Consider the following 24154-nt stretch of genomic DNA (forward strand, 5'->3'; position numbering starts at 1 on the left):
ATCTTTATGGAACAAAAGGAACATTTGTTGTGTAACTGGGAGTCTCGTGAGTGAAAACATCCAAAGATCATCAAAGGTAAACGATTAGTTTGATTGCTTTTCTGATTTTCGTGACCGAGCTACTTGATGCTAAGTGTACTTAATGTTTTGTCGAGCGATCGATAAAGTTACACAAACGCTTGGATTGCTTTCGCTGTAAAGCATAATTTCAAAATCTGACACGACAGGTGGATTAACAAAAGGCTCAGCTGTGTTTTCCTATATTGCACTTGTGATTTCATGAATATAAATATTTTTTGTAATATTTATTGAATCTAGCGCTATGCTATTCAGCGGTTGTGGATGACAATTATCCCATTAACGGGATTGCAGCCATAACAAGGTTTATTCACGCAATTAGAAACTTTAATCATTCGATGAACAACAGTCGTCACATTAACTAATACAATGTCACGCCATATTAGCGCCCCCGTGTTGAGGAATCTAATATAGGAATATGTAAAACATGTATCTTTCGTCAAAGTTTATGAGTATTTCTGTTATATGACGTAGCTCTCTGTAATTACTCCGGATATTTTGGAGGCATTTCTGAACATGGCGCCAATGTAAACCGAGATTTGTGGACATAAAGTGGATACAGTGACATGCTATTGTGGGACAACCAAACCAAGCAACCTAGCTCACATCCGGAGCTCAGAGACCGAGATTTGAGCCTCTTTCTCTTGGTATTTCAGAAAAATATGTTTGAATTTCCCGCTCTGCCTTTTCAGCGCGGGAACCCCTAGCCATAAGCGGCACCCCTAGCCATAAGAAGTTTTAAATCGTGTTTGCAGCCTCCAACTCAAAAACCCAAACATTACGTAAATTGAAATAACTGATAATCGTAACAATGAGCAATCCATCAAATGGGTTTCCACCCATTTCCCCTCTAATCAGTGGACCTTCACCCACTGAAAGATTGATCGCTGACCTCCGCAACGATGCCAATCCTAACTATGCCGAGGGGCTGGAAATGTTAGATTTCGATGCCATAAGCAAGAAAAATGCAGACATTGTGATAGATGCTCTTCAAAATAGACCACCAGGCGGAGGCCTGGTCAAGGTTCTCTCCAGTTCAGCTCTCAACTATGCCCACCAGCAGAGATGGACAGTGCACCAGTACCTCTGTGCCCAGCAAAGGCACGAGCAGGAAGCGGGGGAGTTCAAGGCACAGGTGGAGAGAAACAGGGAGCTGGCATCGAAAGCCGAAAAGGATAAGCTACTGCTAGCTGAGGAACTGTGTGTGAGGACAGATAACACTTATAACAAAGAACGCGAACAAACTCTTGACCAAGTCCGTATTCTAAAGGAACAACTTCTTTTAGCCAAAACTAAATACGATGAAGTCCACGCAAAACTAGATTAATCTAACAAGCTAGCTAGAAACCGGTGCGAGCAACTTGATGCCCTGCAAGCGGTTGTGAATGAAACCACTCAAAGCAATAATGCTCTATTCCAAAAGCTGCAGACCAAAGACGATCAGTTAATGAACACAATGACTAAGTTGGAGGACAAAACAGCAGAACTCATTGAAGTCGCTGATTTAATGAAGTATGAGAAAGACCAGGTGAGCAAGTTGGAAAATGTGACCTCTAAACAAAAGGAGGACATCGCTTCACTGGATCTCTCACTCCACACTCGAGACCTCTCACTGCAAACCATTACAGATAAGTATGAGGCCGAGCGGAGCAAGGGCGACACTTACGTGTCTAAAATAAACACCCTCAACTCCCAGGTGGACTCTGCGATGCAGCAGAACACCACCCTTAGGTATCATCTGGAGGAACTCCAGTACAGTGACGTGCTATTGTGGGACAACCAAACCAAGCAACCTAGCTCACATCCGGAGCTCAGAGACCGAGATTTGAGCCTCTTTCTCTTGGCAATTTGGCCCACCGTGAATTGGGGCCTCCTCGTCAACACAACCACAGTTTGACTTTTCCTCTTTGCCTTTCGGCCCACAATTCCCCACGGGAGAGTGCAGATGCTCCTTGGAGGGGATCGCATTGACAAAATCGTCAAAAATGTCCGCCTCTTTGACCCCGTTCCGGGAAAGCCAAACGACACTGAGACATTCTTAGCAGACATAGAGGACACCTTGGATGGCTACCCAAATGCTATGAATGCAGACAGGCTCTACCTTTTGAAGCGAACATCCAACAGACATGTGACAAGGTTTATCCGTCTACAAGAGCAACACGTGCCAAACGACTATACTAAACTTGCCACGGTTTTGAAAATAGAATTCAGTGGTTCTGCGACTCGCAAACACGATAGCTCGTTGGCTAACAATATCAGACAAGCTCGAAATGAACATCCACAAGCCTACTATCACCGGCTTCGTTCAGCTTTAATTTTTAGTCTGCATCGAAAAAGGATATATTTTCATGCTCACTGAAACCGGAATGGAAGATCTTTTACCATTTAAAACCTGTTGAGGATAGGGGGCAGTATTTTCATTTTGGATGAATTGCGTGCCCATAGTGAACTGCATCAAACTCTGCCCTAGATTGCTAATATATGCATATTATTATTACTATTGGATAGAAAACACTCTGAAGTTTCTAAAAACTGTTTGAATTATGTCTGTGAGTATAACAGCAGGCAATCTTCCAAACAAGAAGTGAAATTTTGAAAGTTGGGGCAACTTTGACGTCATCGCCCCCTCCTTTCCCAACAAGATATGGATCTGGAAGCACTTCCTACACCTTCCACTAGATGTCCTCGATCAGTAGAAAGTGTAATGGAGCATTTGCTGTGAACTTTGATCTAATGGGAGGGAAAATAGTCAGTGTCCCGACAGAATGCCATTTTGCTGTGGCGCATTTCTCTGTGGGTGCTACGGCTGTTCCATTCGGCTCCAGATGAAAACGTATGATCCGGTTGGAATGTTATTGGATATATATGATAATAACATCCTGAAGATTGATTCTCTACTTAGTTTGACCAGTTTATTCGACCTGGAATATATATTTTTGAAGTTTTTGTGCGAGTTATCTTGGACCAGCACTCAGTTTTTAGGCACGTGAGCTGAAAGTGATAGCAAATGCAGCTACTTGGACACTAGTATTGGACATTATGGAACAAAACAACGATTTATTGTGGAACTAGGACTCCTTGCACTACATTCTGATGAAAGATCATCAAAGGTAAGGGAATGTTTATGTTGTAATTTCGTATTTCTGTTGACTCCAACATGGCGGTTACGTCTAAGCGCCGTCTCAGATTATTGCAATGTTAGGCTTTTTTCGTTAAAAAAAAATCTGACACAGCGGTTGCATTAAAAACCTCTTAAGTCGACCCCCTACTTTTTCGAACATTCTGTTAAAAATCGCGCAACATTTCAGCGTCCTGCTACTCATGCCAGGAATATAGTATATGCATATGATTAGTATGAAGAAAAAGAAAAAGTGGTCACTGAAAACTGGAAAGAATATCCATGCGCCACTTGCATGTATTGTTTAAGGGACACCAAATGAAATGGGGCTGAGATTGCAATTCCTACAGCTTCCACACGATGTCACCAGTCTTGTCAATTTCTTGTTTATTTCTTGGTCAAACAAAGGAGAGAGATTCCATTCCATCCGGTCTCCGACAGGAAGTTTTGGAAGAGAGATTTCCCAAACATGATTTGAAGACGTGGAGCTATTGAATACACATCGCCCCGTGATCAATTTGATAGATTATTAACGTTTACTAATACCTAAAGTTGGATTACAAAAGTATTTTGAAGTGTTTTGTGAAAGTTTATCGTCAACTTTTTTAATTTTAAAAAATGACGCTACGTTTTGAAACTGTGTTTTTTTCTGAATCACACAGTTTCCATAGATGGATATTTTGGGTATATATGGACCGATTTAATCGAAAAAAAAGACCCAATAGTGATGTTTATGGGGCATATAGGAGTGCCAACAAAGAAGCTCGTCAAAGGTAATGAATGTTTTATATTTTATTTCTGCTATTTGTGTAGCGCCGGCTACGCTAATTATTTGTTTACGTCGCCTTCAGGTATTTCGGGGTGTTGCATGCTATCAGATAATAGCTTCTCATGCTTTCGCCGAAAAGCATTTTAAAAATCTGACTTGTTGGCTAGATTCACAACGAGTGTAGCTTTAATTCAATACCCTGCATGTGTGTTTTAATGAACGTTTGAGTTTTAACGAGTACATTTAGCATTTAGCGTAGCGCATTTGCATTTCCAGGTGTCTAGATGGGACGCTTGCATGTCGGGTCGACGCAACTGGTTAAGAACCAGTGTATCTTTAATTGTATGTAGAACATGTATCTTTAGTAAAAGTTTATGATGAGTATTTCTGTTATCTGGCGTAGCTTTCTATAATTCCTCCGGATATTTTGGAGGAATTTCTGAACATGTCATCAATGTAAACCGAGATTTGTGGATATAAAAATGCATATTATCGAACAAAACATAAATGTACTGTGTAACATGTCATATGACTGTCATATGATGAAGATTTTCAAGAGGCTAGTGATTAATTTTATTTCTAATCCTGCTTTTGTGATTTTATCTTTGGCTGGAAAAAATGGCTGCGTTTTTTCTTTGGTTTGGTGGTGGTCTAACATAAATATATGTTGTGTTTTCGCTGTAAAACATTTTTAAAATCTGACATGATGGGTAGATGAACAATCTTTCATTTGAGGTATTGGACTTGTTAATGTGTGAAAGTGAAATATTTCAAAATAATATTTTTGAATTCCCTGCGCCACCTTTTCAGCTGAACGGGGGGGGGGGGGGGGAGGGGAACTCCTCGCCGTAACAGGTTTTAAACAACTGTTCTTGTCAAACATGTCTCCCAACTTCATTAACTACTTGGGCTCTACTGCCCACGTTGGTTTGCCAAACTCGAGGCTCCGAGAACTTGCAAGCACCGCTTTTGAAGCATCAAAAGCAAGCCGGGCTCTTAATCCACCAATCTCTGATTATGTGTTTCTGTAGGATGGAGTTCTATTGGCTGATCCTGACTCTCTGCGCCCTGGTCAAAACCAACCCAGCAGACGTAATCACGAACGGACCCCCTACGGGAATCATTCTCCGCGACGACCCAGGACTCCTCATAACTAACTGCAGAGTACACAGGCAGAGGGTGTATGTCAGAGAAGATGAGAGATGCAGAGAATGTGTACCGCCAACACATTCCACCTGCGGCGCATTTGAGTTGGGCAGGGGCTGACTGGACCAGCCAGGTAATTAACACACTAGAGAGATATTCATACCAAACACACTGGATAGAGAGGTTTACACACTAGAGAGATATTCATACCAAACACCCTGGATAGAGGGGTTAAAACACTAGAGAGATATTCATACCAAACACCCTGGATAGAGAGGTTTACACACTAGAGAGATATTCATACCAAACACCCTGGATAGAGGGGTTAACACACTAGAGAGATATTCATACCAAACACACTGGATAGAGGGGTTAACACACTAGAGAGATATTCATACCAAACACCCTGGATAGAGAGGTTTACACACTAGAGAGATATTCATACCAAACACCCTGGATAGAGGGGTTTACACACTAGCATACCAAAAACCCTGGATAGAGGGGTTTACACACTAGTATTCATACCAAAAACCCTGGATAGAGTGGTTTACACACTAGAGAGATATTCATACCAAACACCCTGAATAGAGAGGTTTACACACTAGAGAGATATTCATTCCAAACACCCTGGATAGAGAGGTTTACACACTAGAGAGATATTCTACATTGTTGCTTCAGTGTGTCTGACTGAACATGACCATGATTAGAGTGAAACATCATGTTGTGTTTGACACAGGGACACTGAGGAGTCTTCATACCAAAGATGAAACCCTGGATAGAGGGGCTCAGTGAATGTGGAGGTGAATGTGTACAGGTGGGTCAGTGTGTCAGAGGAGGCTCTATAGAAGGACAGAGTGCCGGCTGGCCAGTCCAGATACACTCCTACTCTGTGGGAGCTGGAGGAGGGGATGTCTATGGTAGTGGGATTATTATTGTGCCAAGCAGTGTAACTGTTGTCATAGCAGAACAGACTCCAGGACTTGTCATTCCATCCAAGACAACAGTCCTTAACCTGTCCTCTCCTGCTGATTCCTTTATATGTCACTCCTATACCAGCCCAACTCCCACTCCACTCTACCTCCCAGTAACAGCACCCAGTCAGACCCTCTCTACACAGCACCTGTTCACAGCCCTCAAATCTCTCTGGGTGATCAGGATACGGCTGCTTCTCTCTCCTACGTGTCACCTTTCTGTTCTCCTCAGACAGAGAGAGGAGTCTGTTTACTGTATTTGGGTCCAGTGTGAGATCACAGAAATCTGAGGGATGAAACCAGACACAATATTAGAAATCATCATCATTCACATAAGAATGTTAACTCACTTTTCACTAATTCATTTAATGTAGATGTTTCTAGGTATCAAGAAGATCATATGCTATACTGTATGGTAATATAAAACACACTTATTCCCATTAATTACACACACACACACACACACACACACACACACACACACACACACACACACACACACACACACACACACACACACCTGTATGCATGCATGAACACAAACACATATTTCCTATGCAACAAAAACAAGCCACACACATACACAGACACACACATTGTCAAAACAACTTTTTCTAAACTTTGGTGTCCCTGATTTCTGCTTCTGTAGAACTACAGCTGATATTTAATATGACCAAGTAAGTAATGATGTTGGTGTTTGACTTAACTTGAAATAAGACTTATTCTTAGTCATATTCTTCACAGCAGTCAACACTCACATTTTCTAAGTCCAGGTTTCATTGTGTACTCTCCGCCATGTTCCACACTGTAGCGGTAAGCAGAAGAACATACAGTCATTGACGGATACACCTGAACTCTCTCTCTCTCTCACACACACACACGCATATAACTTTGCCCAAGTGTCGGTAAGAATGTTTGTCTTAATTAGCCTGATAAGTCAAACATGTCTGATATGAACATTGACATAAACCCTCTACATACTTAAGATTCTCCAGTCTGCAGTGTGGATTCTCCAGTCCAGCAGAGAGCAGTCTGACTCCTGAGTCTCCTGGGTGATTGTAGCTCAGGTCCAGCTCTCTCAGGTGTGAGGGGTTTGACCTCAGAGCTGATGCCAGAGAAGCACAGCCTTCCTCTGTCACTTGACAGCGTGACAGCCTGCAAAGAGTAAAATCATATTAAAATCATACTGATATTCTTTGTCGGTGAATATAGTGGCAGAATATTTCTTTCTACATTTTCAGATATATCAGTGTCCTGAAACCTGCCATATCTATTCATAAATGAATGTATCATTATTATAAATGACAAATTATCAAAGTATTGCCTGCAGATAGAAGTTTATACCAGTTACCAGTTTAAAAAGCAGTTTCAGTCAAAAGACAGACAGTGAGGTGTCAGATTTAGATTGTATTGAGTATAAATTCCACACCATATCTATTTTGACAGTGAAGCTAACATTTTAAATGTGTCTCTATAACCCAGGATTTTGGATTTCAGATCAAATGTTTCATATGAGGTGACAGTATATAATGTCACCTTTTATTTGAGGATATTTTAATACATATCTGTTTCACCATTTAGAAAAATGAAAGCAATTTATGTATCTAGTCCCCCTATTTGAAGAAGTCCTAAGTATTTCGACCAGATCATTAAAGTAGTCAAAAGTTGAGTATTTGGTCCCATATTCGTTGCACCCAATGACTACACCATGCTTGATTTGGTTGTGTTTTGGGTTATGTTTTGCCCAACAGTAACCAATAGTAATTGAATGGTGGATGATGACTGAGTAGACATTTCTAAATACCAGTAAATTAATCCCAGTGTGTTTGTGGTTCCAGTGTGTGTGTGTGTGTGGTTCCAGTGTGTGTGTGGTTCCAGTGTGTTTGTGGTTCCAGTGTGTGTGTCCAGTGTGTGTGTGTCCAGTGTGTGTGCGTCCAGTGTGTGTGTGTCCAGTGTGTGTGTGTCTAATGTGTGTGTGTGTGTGTGTGTGTCCAGTGTGTGTCCAGTGTGTGTGTCCATTGTGTGTGTGTGTTAGTGTGTTTGTCCAGTGTGCGTGTGTCCAGTGTGTGTGTCCATTGTGTGTGTGTGTGTGTCCATTGTGTGTGTGTGTGTTCAGTGTGTGTAAGTGTGTGTGTCCAGTGTGTGTGAGTGTGTGTGTGTGTCCAGTGTGTGTTTGTGTGTCCAGTGTGTGTGTGTTTGTCCAGTGTGTGTCCAGCGTGTGTGCCCAGTGTGTGTGTGTGCTCTGTTGTGCCTTCGTCACCATGCTGTCTGTGTGGGTGGACCATTTCAGTTTGTCCGTGATGTTTACGTGAAGGAACATGTTTAAATGTTTTGGTCGCTTCGGCCACGGAGAAGGAGAGGGGTACCCTGCAGTCCTTGGTAGCGGACTGCATCGTGTCACTGTATTATCTTCAAAGCGGGAAAAGAAGGTGTTTAGCTTGTCTGGGAGCAAGACGTCAGTGTCCGTGACGTGGCCATATGTAGGCCACATATGTCTTGCAACTCCACTTTGTCCCTATGCCGAATAACTACACTGTTTATATTTGGCCATATTTCCCGACCATGGTTGAATGTGGTGGTTCGCGCTTTCAGTTTTGAGTGAATGCCGCCATCAATCCACGGTTTCTGGTTGGAGTAGGTTTTAATAGTCACAGTGGATACAATATTTACAATGCACTTCCTAATAAACTCCCTCACCGAGTCAGCGAATAAATCAATGTTATTGTCTGAGGCTTCCTGGAACATTTCCGTGTGATCAAAACAATCTTGAAGCATGGATTCTGATTGGTCAGACCAGCATTGTAAGGTTCTAGTCACGGGTACATCCTATTTGAGTTTCTGCCTTTTGGATGGTAGGAGCAAGATGGAGTCGTGGTCAGATTTGCCGAAAGGTGGGCAGGGGAGGGCCTGGAAGTTAGAGCAGTGATCCAGTGTTTTGCTCGAGCGGGAACTGCAGTCAATGTGCTGGTAGAATTTAGGTAGGCTTGTTCTCAAAATAGCTTTGTTAAAATCCCAACCTACAATAAATTCAGCCTCAGCATATATGGTCACCAGTTTACATAGAGTCCAGTGAAGTTCCTTGAGGGTTGTCGAGGTATCTCATTAGGCTGTGACTAATCAAAGAGAATTACCTTGGGAGTTAATGTAGTTGGCATTTGATTGTAAGGAATTCTAGGTCGGGTTACAAAAGGACTGTACGTTGAACTGATTACACCATGAGTTGTTAATCATGAAGCATACACCACCGCCCTTCTTCTTACCAGAGAGATGTTTGTTTCTGTCGGTGTGACGCATGAAGAAACCCGTTAGCTGTACCGACTCGTTAACTGTTAGTTCTACCGACCCAGAGTGAGCTATGTTTCTCTGAAACAGGTAATGTTATAATCTCTTGGACTGGACATTGGTGAGTAATATGTTCGGAAGCGGTGGGTGGTGTGCTTGCCTTCTAAGTCTGACCAGTAAGCCCCTCAGTCTGCCTCTCCTGCGGAAACGTGTTTTTGGGTGGGCCTCTGGGATTAGATCCAATGTCCAGGGTGGAGGTTCGAACAAAGGATCACTTCGGGAAAGTCATATTCCTGGTCGTAATGTTGGTAAGTTGACGTTGCTCTTATATCCAATAGTTCCTCCTGACTGTATGTCATAAAACCTAAGATTTCCAATGTACCAATGTAAGAAATAACATATAAAAAAACAAATTACTGCATAGTTTCCTAAGAACCAAAAGCGAAGGGTGACCATCGAGTGTGTGTGTGTGTCCACTGTGTGTATGTCCAGTGTGTGTGTGTGTGTGTGGCCAGCAGGGGTGTCCAGAGTGTGTGTGTCCAGTGTGTCTGTCCAGTGGGTTTGTGTGTGTGTCCAGTGTGTTTTTGGTTCCAATTAGTGTGTGGTTCCAGTGCGTGTGTGTTTCCAGTGTGTGGGTGCAGTTTGTGTGTGTCCAGTTTGTGTGTGTCCAGTGTGTGTATGTCCAGCGTGTGTGTGCGTGTCCAGAGTGTGTGTATATCCAGTGTGTTTGTGTGTGTGTCCAGTGTGTGTGTGGTTCCAGTGTGTTTGTGGTTCCAGAGTGTGTGTGGTTCCAGTATGTGTGTGGTTCCAGTGCGTGTGTGTTTCCAGTGTGTGTGTGCAGTATGTGTGTGTATGTGTGTGTCCAGTGTGTGTGTGCAGTATGTGTGTGTATGTGTGTGTCCAGTGTGTGTGTGTCTGCTCAGTGTGTGTGTGTCCAGCATGTGTGTGTGTGTCCAGAGTGTGTTTGTCCAGTGTGTGTGTGTATCCAGTGTGTGTGTGTGTGTGTGTGTGTGTGTGTGTGTGTGTGTGTGTGTGTGTGTGTGTCCAGCGTGTGTGTGTGTCCAGTGTGTGTTTGTGTGTGTTTGTGTCCATTAGCCAATAACAGAGGCTACAACAAAACATGCTAACCTCTCACCATTACCAATAACAGAGGCTACAACAAAACATGCTAACCTCTCACCATCACCAATAACAGAGGCTACACCAAAACATGCTAACCTCTCACCATTACCAATAACAGAGGCTACAACAAAACATGCTAACCTCTCACCATTACCAATAACAGAGGCTACACCAAAACATGCTAACCTCTCACCATCACCAATAACAGAGGCTACAACACAACATGCTAACCTCTCACCATCACTAATAACAGAGGCTACAACAAACCATGCTAACCTCTCACCATCACCAATAACAGAGGCTACAATAAAAACATGCTAACCACTCACCATTACCAATAACAGAGGCTACAACAAAACATGCTAACCTCTCACCATTACCAAAAACAGAGGATACAACAAAACATACTAATCTCTCACCATTATCCTCAAATAAAAGGTGACATTCTGGACTGTCACCTAATATGAAACATTATATCTGAAATACACAATGCTGGAGCATAGCACCAAATTTAAAACTGTAATCTTCACTGTCCAAACACATATGGTGTGGACGTTGTGTGTTTGGTAAACACGTGGATCTGGTGAACAGTTATGGTGAACAGTTCTGGTGAACTTGTTGACCAACAACAGGAATTCTGACCTTAGAGTCTCCAGTTTACAGTGGGGATTCCCCAGTCCAGCAGAGAGCAGCTTCACTCCTGAATCCTTCAGGTCATTGTTACTCAGGTCCAGCTCTCTAAGGTGTGAGGGGTTTGACTTCAGAGCTGAGACCAGAGAAGCACAGCCTTCCTCTGTGACTCCACAGCCTGACAGCCTGACAAAGAGATCATCATGACTTTACAAACACGCTGTTGATTTAACGAGTAGCGTAGAAGGACAAATGGCAGATGCATTTGGTTTATTCTCTCAAACAACATATACATTAATCTTCCACCTCCTAGAATTGTATGGTCAAATTGTATTACTAATTTGAAAATTAATGTATTGATTCAGTATGTTTATCAAGAAAATATTATATACAATCTATATTTTTCCCTAAACTTAATATTTCTTCCTGATGAATAGTTCTTAAATGTCATTTTATTTACTCACCGAACAGCCCTGGAGGCTTTGACCACTGGCAGTAGCCTCCGAAGACCTTCTTCTGATCTGGAGTATTTCTTCAGGTCAAACACCAGAGCTGACCACTGTGCAGGTGACAGACTGGGTTTTGAGAGACTTCCTGATCTCAGGTAGCCTTGGATCTCCTCCACTAGAGAATGGTCATTCAGTTCATTCAGACAATGGAACAGATTGATGCACCTCTCTGGAGAGGGATTCTCCCTGATCTTCTCCTTGATGTACTTGACTGTTTCTTCATGGGTCTGTGAGTTGCTTCTTGTCTTTGTCAGTAGACCTTGTAAGTGCTTCTGATTGGACTCCAGTGAGAGGCCCAGAAGGAAGCGGAGCAAAAGGTCCAGGTTTCCCGTCTCACTTTGTAAGGCTTTATCCACAGCACTCTTGTAGAAAAAAACTTCAGGCTCATCTTTTGTTTGCAGTTTGTCCATTAGATTCTCATTGTTGTTGATAAATGTGAGGAACACATATACAGCAGCCAGAAACTCCTGAATGCTCAGATGCACAAAGCAGTACACCATGTCCTGGTACAGTCCACATTCCTCTTTAAAGAGCTGTGTGCACAATCCTGAGTACACTGAGGCTTCATTGACATCAATTCCAGCCTCTTTCAGGTCTTCTTCATAGAAAATCAGATTGCCATTCACAAGCTGTTGAAAAGCCAGTTTTCCCAGTGACAGAATGCTATCTTGATTCCAATGTGGAGCTGTCTCTTCATTCCCAAGATACTTTTCATTCCTCTGTTTGGTATGAAACACCACAAGGTGTGTGTACATCTCAGTCAGAGTCTTGGGCATCTCTTCTCTCTTATGTTTCAGCATGGGTTCAAGGACTATTGCAGAAATCCAACAGAAGACTGGAATGTGGCACATGATGTGAAGGCTCCTTGATGTCTTTATGTGTGAGATGATTCTGCTGGACAGGGAATCATCACTGAATCGCTTCCTGAAGTACTCCTCCTTCTGTGGGTCATTGAACCCTCGTACCTCTGTCACCTGGTCAACACACACTGAGGGGATCTTATTGGCTGCTGCAGGTCGGGTAGTTATCCAGAGGAGAGCAGAGGGAAGCAGATTTCCCTTGATGAGATTTGTCAGCAGAACATCCATTGAGGTTGACTTTGTGACGTCACAACAGATCTTGTTCTTCTGGAAGTCTAGGGGCAGTCGGCACTCATCCAGACCATCAAAGATGAACAAAACGTTGTATTTGTCGAAGTTGGAAATTCTTGATTGTTTGGTTTCCATTGAGAAGTGATTGAGAAGTTCAATCAAAGTGACTTGTTCACCTTTCATCAAATTCAGCTCCCGGAAAGGGAATGAAAATATAAATTGGACATCCTGATTTGCTTTTCCTTCAGCCCAGTCCAGAATGAACTTCTGCACAGAGACTGTTTTTCCAATGCCAGCGACTCCCTTTGTCAGCACAGTTCTGATACGTTTGTCTTGTCCAGTTAAGGGTTTGAAGATGTCTTTACATTTGATTGGAGCCTCTGGTCTTGCTTGTTTCCTGGATGTTGTCTCAATCTGTCTCAGCTCATGTTCATTATTGACCTCTCCTGTTCCACCCTCTGTGATGTAGAGCTCTGTGTAGATCTTATTGAGAAGTGTTGGGTTTCCATGTTCAGCGATCCCCTCAAATACACATTGAAACTTCTTCTTCAGATTAGATTTGAGTTCACGTTGGCAAATCACATCAAGCTCATCTGAATCTAGAAATAACACAGAGGATATTAATATTAAGTGTGTTTTAATGCCTACATTATTGTAGGACTGTTATAAAGTTGTACATTATAATAATTGATTCTCTTTATTCTTAACTGACTGTATAAATGTGTAAATGTTTTCATATTGCATTACAGACTGGTGTGACTGATTACAGTGCCTTGCGAAAGTATTCGGCCCCCTTGAACCTTGCGACCTTTTGCCACATTTCAGGCTTCAAACATAAAGATATAAAACTGTTTTTTTTTGTGAAGAATCAACAACAAGTGGGACACAATCATGAAGTGGAACGACATTTATTGGATATTTCAAACTTTTTTAACAAATCAAAAACTGAAAAATTGGGCGTGCAAAATTATTCAGCCCCTTTACTTTCAGTGCAGCAAACTCTCTCCAGAAGTTCAGTGAGGATCTCTGAATGATCCAATGTTGACCTAAATGACTAATGATGATAAATACAATCCACCTGTGTGTAATCAAGTCTCCGTATAAATGCACCTGCACTGTGATAGTCTCAGAGGTCCGTCAAAAGCGCAGAGAGCATCATGAAGAACAAGGAACACACCAGGCAGGTCCGAGATACTGTTGTGAAGAAGTTTAAAGCCGGATTTGGATACAAAAAGATTTCCCAAGCTTTAAACATCCCAAGGAGCATTGTGCAAGCGATAATATTGAAATGGAAGGAGTATCAGACCACTGCAAATCTACCAAGACCTGGCCGTCCCTCTAAACTTTCAGCTCATACAAGGAGAAGACTGATCAGAGATGCAGCCAAGAGGCCCATGATCACTCTGGATGAACTGCAGAGATCTACAGCTGAGGTGGGATACTCTGTCCATAGGACAACAATCAGTCGTATATTGCACAAATCTGGCCTTTATGGAAGAGTGGCAAGAAGAAAGCCATTTCTTAGAGATATCCATAAAAAGTGTTGTTTAAAGTTTGCCACAAGCCACCTGGGAGACACACCAAACATGTGGAAGAAGGTGCTCTGGTCAGATGAAACCAAAATTTCACTTTTTGGCAACAATGCAAAACGTTATGTTTGGCGTAAAAGCAACACAGCTCATCACCCTGAACATAATATGCCCACTGTCAAACATGGTGGTGGCAGCATTATGGTTTGGGCCTGCTTTTCTTCAGCAGGGACAGGGAAGATGGTTAAAATTGATGGGAAGATGGATGGAGCCAAATACAGGACCATTCTGGAAGAAAACCTGATGGAGTCTGCAAAAGACCTGAGACTGGGACGGAGATTTGTCTTCCAACAAGACAATGATCCAAAACATAAAGCAAAATCTACAATGGAATGGTTCAAAAATAAACATATCCAGGTGTTAGAATGGCCAAGTCAAAGTCCAGACCTGAATCCAATCGAGAATCTGTGGAAAGAACTGAAAACTGCTGTTCACAAATGCTCTCCATCCAACCTCACTGAGCTCGAGCTGTTTTGCAAGGAGGAATGGGAAAAAATGTCAGTCTCTCGATGTGCAAAACTGATAGAGACATACCCCAAGCGACTTACAGCTGTAATCGCAGCAAAAGGTGGCGCTACAAAGTATTAACTTAAGGGGGCTGAATAATTTTGCACGCCCAATTTTTCAGTTTTGATTTGTTAAAAAGGTTTGAAATATCCAATAAATGTCGTTCCACTTCATGATTGTGTCCCACTTGTTGTTGATTCTTCACAAAAAAATACAGTTTTATATCTTTATGTTTGAAGCCTGAAATGTGGCAAAAGGTTGCAAAGTTCAAGGGGGCTGAATACTTTCGCAAGGCACTGTATATTATTATTGTTGATGTTATTATTAACTCTAATCACCACAACACATCTGATGAGGTCAATAGTGGTGGGTGGCAGGCCACCTAGCCTTGTGGTTAGAGCGTTGGGCCAGTAACCAAAAGGTTGCTAGATTGAATACCCGAGCTGACATGGTAAAGGTAACAACTCAGCAAATAATTTAATGTAAATAAGAATTTGTTCTTAATTTTATTTATTTTTTATTTCACCTTTATTTAGCAGGTAGGCCAGTTGAGAACAAGTTCTCATTTACAACTGCGACTTGGCCAAGATAAAGCAAAGCAGTGTGACAAAAACAACAACACAGAGTTACACACGGAATAAACAAACGTACAGTCAATAACACAATATAAAAATCTATATACAGTGTGTGCAAATGTAGTAAGATTAGGGAGGTAAGGCAATAAATAGGGCATTGTGGCAAAATAATTATAATTTAGCATTAACACTGGAGTGATAGATGTGCAGATGATGATGTGCGAGCAGAGATACTGGGGGTGCAAAAGAGCAAAAATAACAGTATGGGGATGAGGTAGTTGGGTGGGCTATTTACAGATGTACAGGTGCAGTGATCGGTAAGCTGCTCTGACAGCTGATGCTTAAAGTTAGTGAGGGAGATATAAGTCTCCAGACTCAATGCTTTTTGTAATTCATTCCAGTCATTGGCAGCAGAGACCTGTAAGGAAAGGCGGCCAAAGGAGGTGTTGGCTTTGGGGATGACCAGTGAAATATGCCTGCTGGAGTGCGTGCTACGGGTGGCTGTTGCTATGGTGACCAGTGAGCTGAGAAAAGGTTGGGGATTTACCTAGCAGACACTTCAAGATGACCTGGAGCCAGTGGGTTTGGCGAGGAATATGTAGCGAGGACCAGCCAACGAGAGCATTCAGGTCGCAGTGGTGGGTAGTATTTGGGGCTTTGGTGACAAAACAGATGGCACTGTGATAGACTACATCCAATTTGCTGAGTAAAGTGTTGGAAGCTATTTTGTAAATGACATTGTCGAAGTCGAGGATCGTTAGGATAGTCAGTTAATTGACTTGCCTAGTTAAATAAAGGTTAAATGTATAAATAATATCATTGAGTTACACAGCTACTTTAGCTGTACTTTAGCTACAGCTTTTAAATGTTATAAAACAGCATTCAACATGAGTCAGACAGCTCTTACCTTTCTCCAATGTGTCAGCAAGCTCCTTCTGGTTCATTTTCCTCAGGATGTGCAGTGTGATCTTCAGAGCCCCCTATCTAGCACTGCTCTCCTGCTTCTCATCTTCAGTGTCCACCACTTCCTTTTCCTGCTTCTGACTCTCAAAGCCTTCTGGGAGTTCTGGACTAAGAATCCTCTTGAACATCTTCAGCTCGTTCTTCACAAATGTCATAATATTCTCTTCGAGCAACTGAAAAAAATCAAGTAAAAAAGTTAAGGAAGAGACAAAATGCTTTCTCATTAACACATTAATGAATGATTGACATATCAACTTGACTTGAGGTAAACAAATACAAATGTACATAACAGGACCACATACACTGAATATGGAGGCCAGGTCTGTTTGATGACTTTGGGAAGACTGACCAATGAGAATCTCTGACTCTGATCCCTCGTGTTGGTGTCTGTGGACAAAACATGAGATTACGTCTCCTCATCCAGGGAGTACACACACACACGCACACGCACACACACACACACACACACACACACACACACACACACACACACACACACACACACACACACACACACACACACACACACACACACACACACACACACAGAAGGAATTTTGTTTTAGGACTATGAAAATGGACAAAAGGATTAGCATATGGATTATGAAAACAACAAAAATAAATGGGAAAATGATAGCGAAATAACTAGAGACAGTGTTGTTTAACTCACTGACCATGACCCATGAGTTCTTCTTACCTTTGTTCAGTAGAAAGGTCTCCCCCTCTAAACATTATAGGACAGTTCATAGACTTGTCACTCTTCATGGACACACAGCTGGTTACAGGGGAGGTTGGTCTCTCCTGCTTGATTGGTCTTCAACATAACAGAGACAACAAACATTACATCTCTCATCTACTCTGAGCTCAGGTGGGGAAAACACAATAAGCTTTTGTTTCTTAAAGACATTTTGAAAGAGATTGGTGTTTTCTCACTATCTATTCATGGCATGGGGTTGTTCAATGACAGACTTGTATTTGTTTAAAATCTTTCACTTGACAGTTTCAGTTCAGAGAGACAAGTAATCATGTTATTTTGCTAAATGCTATATATCTGCCTCACTCTCAGAGAAATCAGTAGTACTGCTAGGTTTTACACAGTAATAATATATATCTGCCTCACTCTCAGAGAAATCAGTAGTACTGCTAGGTTTTACACAGTAATAATATATATCTGCCTCACTCTCAAAGAAATCAGTAGTACTGCTCGGTTTTACACAGTAATAATATATATCTGCCTCACTCTCAGAGAAATCAGTAGTACTGCTAGGTTTTACACAGTAATAATATACATCTGCCTCACTCTCAGATAAATCAGTAGTACTGCTAGGTTTTACACAGTAATAATATATATCTGCCTCACTCTCAGAGAAATCAGTAGTACTGCTAGGTTTTACACAGTAATAATATAATATATAATAATATCTTCGAGCTGTTTCCAAAAACCATTGTAATTAACGTTGCACTTGAAAACGCTCGTCATCTACCTCCTGCCTCAGACCACTAGAATAGCTGAGTGCATCTGTCACGACTTCTGCCGAAGTTGGCTCCCCTGCCTGTTTGGGCGGTGCTCGGCTGTCGTTGTCACCGGCCTACTAGCCGCCACCGATCCCTTTTTCGTTGCATGTTTGTTTTGTCTTATTAGTTTCACCTGTGTCCTGTTGTTTGTGCTTAATGAGCTTCCTTATTTAAATACGTGTACCCGCCCTTGTTTTGTGCGGGATTGTATCTGTGTTACGTGTGTGCATTAGGTAGAGGTGTTCGTGTTTCTAGACCTGGCACCGTGTGTTTTGGGTGGTCCACATTATTGTCCTGTGTTTTGGGCTTGTTATTTTTTGTGCCGAATTAAAGTGCACCTTTTCCCAGTGGAACTCTCTGCGCCAGATTCCTTCCTCACCCACCTAGCCCCGCGTGACAGCATCGTTAGATTCTATTTTGCCCTTCCGCGTGACTTTATACACAGAAGCATCGAGAGGCATCTAAGCTAAACATAGAATCACATGGTTTATCCATCTCTTTGTGACTGCAGATAAATTCAGAACAAAGTTGAGGAGTACCAGTACTGAGGCAATGTGTAGGGTACCAGGTAGTTGAGTTAATAATTCAACTATAAGGAGTACCAGTACTGAGTCAATGTGCAGGGGTACCAGGTAGTTGAGGTAATATGTACTTGTAGGTTGGGGTAAAAGTGACTAGGCAATCAGGTTAGAGATTACATCTCCTCATCCAGGGAGTTTACACACAACTCATTCACTCACAGACACACAAACACACACACAGGAAGGGAACGTTGTGTTTGTTCAATTTTGTTTTAGGACTATGAAATTTAAAAAAAGGATTTGGCCTATGGATTATGAAAATAACAACAATAAATGGGAGAATGTGAGAGGAGAAATTACTAGAGACAGTGTTGTTTAACTCACTGACCTTGACCCATGAGTTCTTCTTACCTTTGTTTAGTAGAAAAATCTCTCTCTCTAAATAATATAGGATGCATCATAGACCAGTCACTCTTCATGGACACACAGCTGGGTACAGGGGAGGCTGGTCTCTTCCGCCTTGTTGGTCTTCAACACAACAGAGACAAATATTACATCTCATCTACTCTGAGCTCAGATGGGGAAACATAAGAAGAGTTACATTCCAAAACGCTGTGTCCACTTTCAGAAATGTTGTTAAATTATATTTGATTGCTTATAGAAATTATTAAATGACTTCAAGGCTTAAAAAGTGGGTAATTTCCACTTAAAAATGCCAGACTTGATTTGATGAAAAATAGATCAATAACAAAACAAAACAAAATGTAGAATACGTATATAGAATGTACCCATAAGCAATATTTTCTGATTTAAAAATGTTTTAGAATATACATTCTTAAATAACATTGTCAGCTCACCTCTTAGTTTTGGTGTCATGCCCCCCAGAGAGACTCATTTTAGAGGCAGGGCCCTCCTCTCTCTCCCGAGAGAGACTCATTTTAGAGCACTGACCCCTAAACAGACATCCAGCATGTTGGGTGTGGTTAACACCGTGACAAATAATTATTGAACGTCAATTGTTCTCTTTTGTTCATTATCTTTTAGATATTAAACATTTACTAACAGACACATACACATACAGTCAGGTGATTTAATTCAATGACTTTTTCTAGCCCAATGACTACTCAAAACCCGCCCACAAGGCCTGAAAACTAGGCCATGATAGGCCTACATCTTATCTTGTGCCGGCAGGTAGCCTAGTGGTTAGAGCATTGGGCCAGTAACCGAAAGATTGCAGGATTGAATCCCAGAGCTGACAAGGTAAAAATCTGTCGTTCTGCCCCTGACGGGCCGTCATTGTAATAAATAATTTGTTATTAACTGACTTGCCTAGTTAAATAAAAATAATATAATTCAGATAACCTTTTTTATTTTTTTATTTCACCTTTATTTAACCAGGTAGGCTAGTTGAGAACAAGTTCTCATTTACAACTGCGACCTGGCCAAGCATAGCAGTGTGAACAGACAACAACACAGGGTTACACATGGAGTAAACCATAAACAAGTCAATAACACAGTAGAAAAAAATAAAAAAAGAGTCTATATACATTGTGTGCAAAAGGCATGAGGAGGTAGGCAAATAATTACAATTTTGCAGATTATCACTGGAGTGATAAATGATCAGATGGTCATGTGCAGGTAGAGATACTGGTGTGCAAAAGAACAGAAAAGTAAATAAATAAAAACAGTATGGGGATGAGGTAGGGAAATTGGGTGGGCTATTTACAGATGGACTATGTACAGCTGCAGTGATCAGTTAGCTGCTCAGATAGCAGATGTTTGAAGTTGGTGAGGGAGATAAAGGTCTCCAATTTCAGCGATTTTTGCAATTCGTTCCAGTCACAGGCAGCAGAGAACTGGAAGGAAAGGCGGCCAAATAAGGTGTTGACTTTCGGGATGATCAGTGAGATACACGATGGGTGTTGCCATCGTGACCAGTGAACTGAGATAAGGCGGAGCTTTACCTAGCAGGACTTGTAGATGAACTGGAGCCAGTGGGTCTGGCGAAGAATATGTAGCGAGGGCCAGCCGACTAGCGCATACAGTGGGCAAGATGATTTAGCAGTTTGCTTAGTTCAAATTGACAGATTAATTTATTTAACATAAATAGCAAGGCGATTTAGAGGTATGAAGTGCTTCTGTTGCCCAGTAGCCTGCTGCAATAGGCTACTGAGGATGGGGTCGTGATTTCAATCAATGAATCGAATATTAATACTATGGTAATGAACTGAACAGGTCTATGAATCTAATATTAATACTATGGTAATGAACTGAACAGGTCTATGAATCTAATATTAATACTATGGTAATGAACGGAACAGGTCTATGATCTAATACTATGGTTATGAACTGAACAGGTCTATGAATCTAATATTAATACTGTGGTAATGAACTGAACAAGTCGATGCTTGTCAACAACAGCCAGGGTTTTATTACCAGTAGCCTAATCTGACTGAATGTTACCTTCAATCTAATGCATTCTAACATGCTGATCAGCCATTGAGATAGATGTGTTACCATGGTCACACTTGATAACTTCCAATTGAATTAACTAAACATGGACATTAATAGTTGCATAATAACACAAGGCTACAACAACAATAAACTGAAGTTACAGGATATTTATTAAATCAGTTTACCAGCTCCAGGTAGGCTACACAAGTGGCACAAAACGATTTACAACGACTCCAGTCATTTCAACATATGTATAGTATAATGGTAGCCTACAGTAGCCTAGATGGGCATAAAGATGAATAGGCTACTTGATGGCCAACAGATGTTTCATTCTCCACATTTAAAGTCAGTTTCATTGTGGAATTTTTCTCATAACAGAAGCACATGATGGAGTTCCAGAATTTCCACTCCAGAGACCCAATAACTGAGCATGCGTAAAAACAAGACACCAGAACTGAGCATGAGTAAAAACCTCCGCATGATATGGTTTTCCATCAGCAAAGTCGACATTAAGACGCAGTTTAAACCACCTTCAAGTGAATTATCTAACGCGCTCTAGAGAACCTAAAGTAGATTTCTTGTGATTTGTCACCTTTATGACGACCCTCCCACTGTCTACCGTATTCTTTCTCTTTGCTCTTGTTTTGCAGTGGGCGGTGCCGGGAGGGTCCTCAGCATGCACCTCTTCCCCATTCATTGTGCCCGAGTGTGTCCCAGGATAAATACACCACTTCCCCATGCAGACACCTTTATAGATTTTGCTGTGGTATTTTTGTGGCCTTTTGTTTTTTTGCTTTGGCACCTTTCAACACCCTGCATTTATGCTTGGAAACACTCATTTACACTACTGATTACACACACCATTGTTAATTGTATTTAGGTTACTTTATTAATACATATATTTTGTTATTCCTTGTCTCCACGTTGTCTCCCTTCTGTTACGAACTTTGAGTTGAGGAAATCACGTCCCCCCTGGCGTCACTGGTGTACGGTAAAATAATGACGACAGAACCCTGCGAGATCTACTAACTAGTAATAATATGTCATTCCAGGTATTTATTCTCTAACTCTGTCCTTTATTGTTCACAAATACTTTATTTGTACTTCTCTCAATATAGTGTTTTCTGCTCTGTCATCTCACCATGTATCCTGTACAAAATAACAACTTTACTTTCTGTTTCACTCAGCCTCCTCCCCACCCTGATTAAAATGTGTTTTATTGGTATCTTCCACTAGATGGCAGTAAACACCTGCTGTAACTAGACTTTACAACAGTAAGTGTTTGGTTTCTTGGTCCTGGTGACTCCAGGGAAGTATCTCTGGTCAGGTCCCCCTGTCCATGTAATCTGATTTCTGATTCTGATTCATTATGATCTAGGATCATGTTCCCCCTCTCCATGTAATTTGATTAACTATTATCTAGGATCAGGTCCCTCCTCTCCATGTAATCTGATTCATTATGATCTAGGATTAGGTCCTCCTCTCCATGTAATCTGATACATTATAATCTAGGATCAGGTCCTCCTCTCCATGTAATCTGGTTAATTATGATCTAGGATCAGGTCCCCCCTCGTCCATGTAATCTGATTCATTATGATCTAGGATCAGGTCCCCCCTCTCCATGTAATCTGATTCATTATGATCTAGGATCATGTCCTCCTCTCCATGTAATCTGATTCATTATGATCTAGGATCAGGTCCTCCTCTCCATGTAATCTGATTCATTATGATCTAAAAGGCTAAACTGATCCAAGATCAGCTCTCATACTCTTTATGAATACTGTCACAGGTGACTCCTCAAGATGATTTAGAAGTTATAATCTATAAGAATCAACTTGTATCATTAATTGAACTGCTTTGCTATGAACAGATCTGTGAGGTCTTAACTTAAAGTTTCTATATAGACCTCATGGTCATTTTAATGTGGTTGAACATCCATCCCATCAGATTGTGTAAAGGATTTTATGAGTTCAGAAAAATACTGACTTGGAAGCATCTCTCTGACCTCACCCTGCTGTAACACACTCAAGTAAAGACCACATAGCTACAGTTACATGCTTTTTTAAATCAACTTTTACAGCCAATGTATGGACTGGTATTCATATGAATCAGTAGAATATACAGACTAGTTAGGCATCTCCCAATAGATGGACCCCACTCAGAACTTACAGCAATTCAGCATCTTCAGTAACCCAGTATTCCAGACACTGATGCTGCTGCTGATGCTCATCGTCCTCCTTTGGCTTTGATTGGCTACTTTTTGTCCATTGTCTGAAAAAGCCCATTGTGGTGAAATGTCGAGGAGTGCATTTTGAAAAATGGACTTTTATTATTTTTGGAAACGTTTAAATGAACCACATGGATTCTAACTGGGGACTCAGCTAAAACTAGATACCAAAAGTGGACAATTCCCAGCAAAAGCATGGAGCTCCAACTGTCAAGAGGAGAATAGGGGGAGTATTTCCCTTGGAGAACCCAGTGTGCAACACTGAAGAAAAACATATTGGAGAACAACAACAATCCCAATCTGAAGCTCTCAAGAAAAAAGAGGAATTGTGAAAATCAGGACCACCATTCTTCCTCCTGCCCCACCTATTGCCCCTGTATGAATATTAGTTGGCATCCAATTTAAGAACATACTGCTTTATAGATCCCAGCCTTACAAACAATTGTTTGGGCCTTACTTTGAGCACTTGCACTGGGCCTCCATTGGGTCTCCATGTGTCAAGCATTACAGAGAAACACCCTCTAGATGAGGCTCTTGGATCAACCCTGTCTAACCACCAGTTTAGTGACCTTGTTCCATCAATATGCCCATACTACTTCACAACTGATTTGAGGTCTTGACCAGCAATGTCCCATTGGGCTCAACCAAGCTGAGAGTGAGGTTCTAGAAAGAGGACTGACTTTCATACCAACTCCTAAACAGGTGGACTGGGGGAGTTCCGGAGGGATCTACACGTCTGTCATAGAATATTAAAGTTATCAGATCATTTTGAATATGACACAGATTTTCCTCATATACTATTTCCAAACCCCTCACATTGGGAACCTCAGTTGGAGTCAGTGTCAGAAACTATACAGACTCTTATATATAGGAATGTGGTTACCTTTTCATAATTCGGAACCAGACCTTTTTATCAGCTTAACCTTACAAATGTTTCAAAAATAAAGCTATAGAAATATTGTGATTAAACCAGCAGATAAGGGGCTCAGATTGTTGTAATGGATAAAGTGAAAATCTTCTTGAAGCCAGTCGACAATGGGATCATGTTAAACACTATGTTCCATTGTCCCACTCAACACAACCAGAA

General features: G+C 41.4%; 1 protein-coding gene across 1 annotated transcript; it reads right to left on the reverse strand.

The window, feature by feature from the left end:
- Positions 1–5814: 5814 nt before the first annotated feature.
- On the reverse strand, positions 5815–23550 carry LOC139386429 (NLR family CARD domain-containing protein 3-like). Its single transcript, XM_071132020.1, is given in 10 exon segments — positions 5815–6368; positions 6841–6887; positions 7064–7237; positions 11129–11302; positions 11581–13315; positions 16295–16523; positions 16653–16737; positions 17048–17164; positions 19244–19339; positions 23525–23550. Coding segments are annotated over 10 exon segments (3237 nt in total).
- Between the last annotated feature and the right edge of the window lie 604 nt (positions 23551–24154).

Source organism: Oncorhynchus clarkii, chromosome 27, assembly GCF_045791955.1.
Source record: "Oncorhynchus clarkii lewisi isolate Uvic-CL-2024 chromosome 27, UVic_Ocla_1.0, whole genome shotgun sequence".
NCBI lineage: Eukaryota > Metazoa > Chordata > Actinopteri > Salmoniformes > Salmonidae > Oncorhynchus > Oncorhynchus clarkii.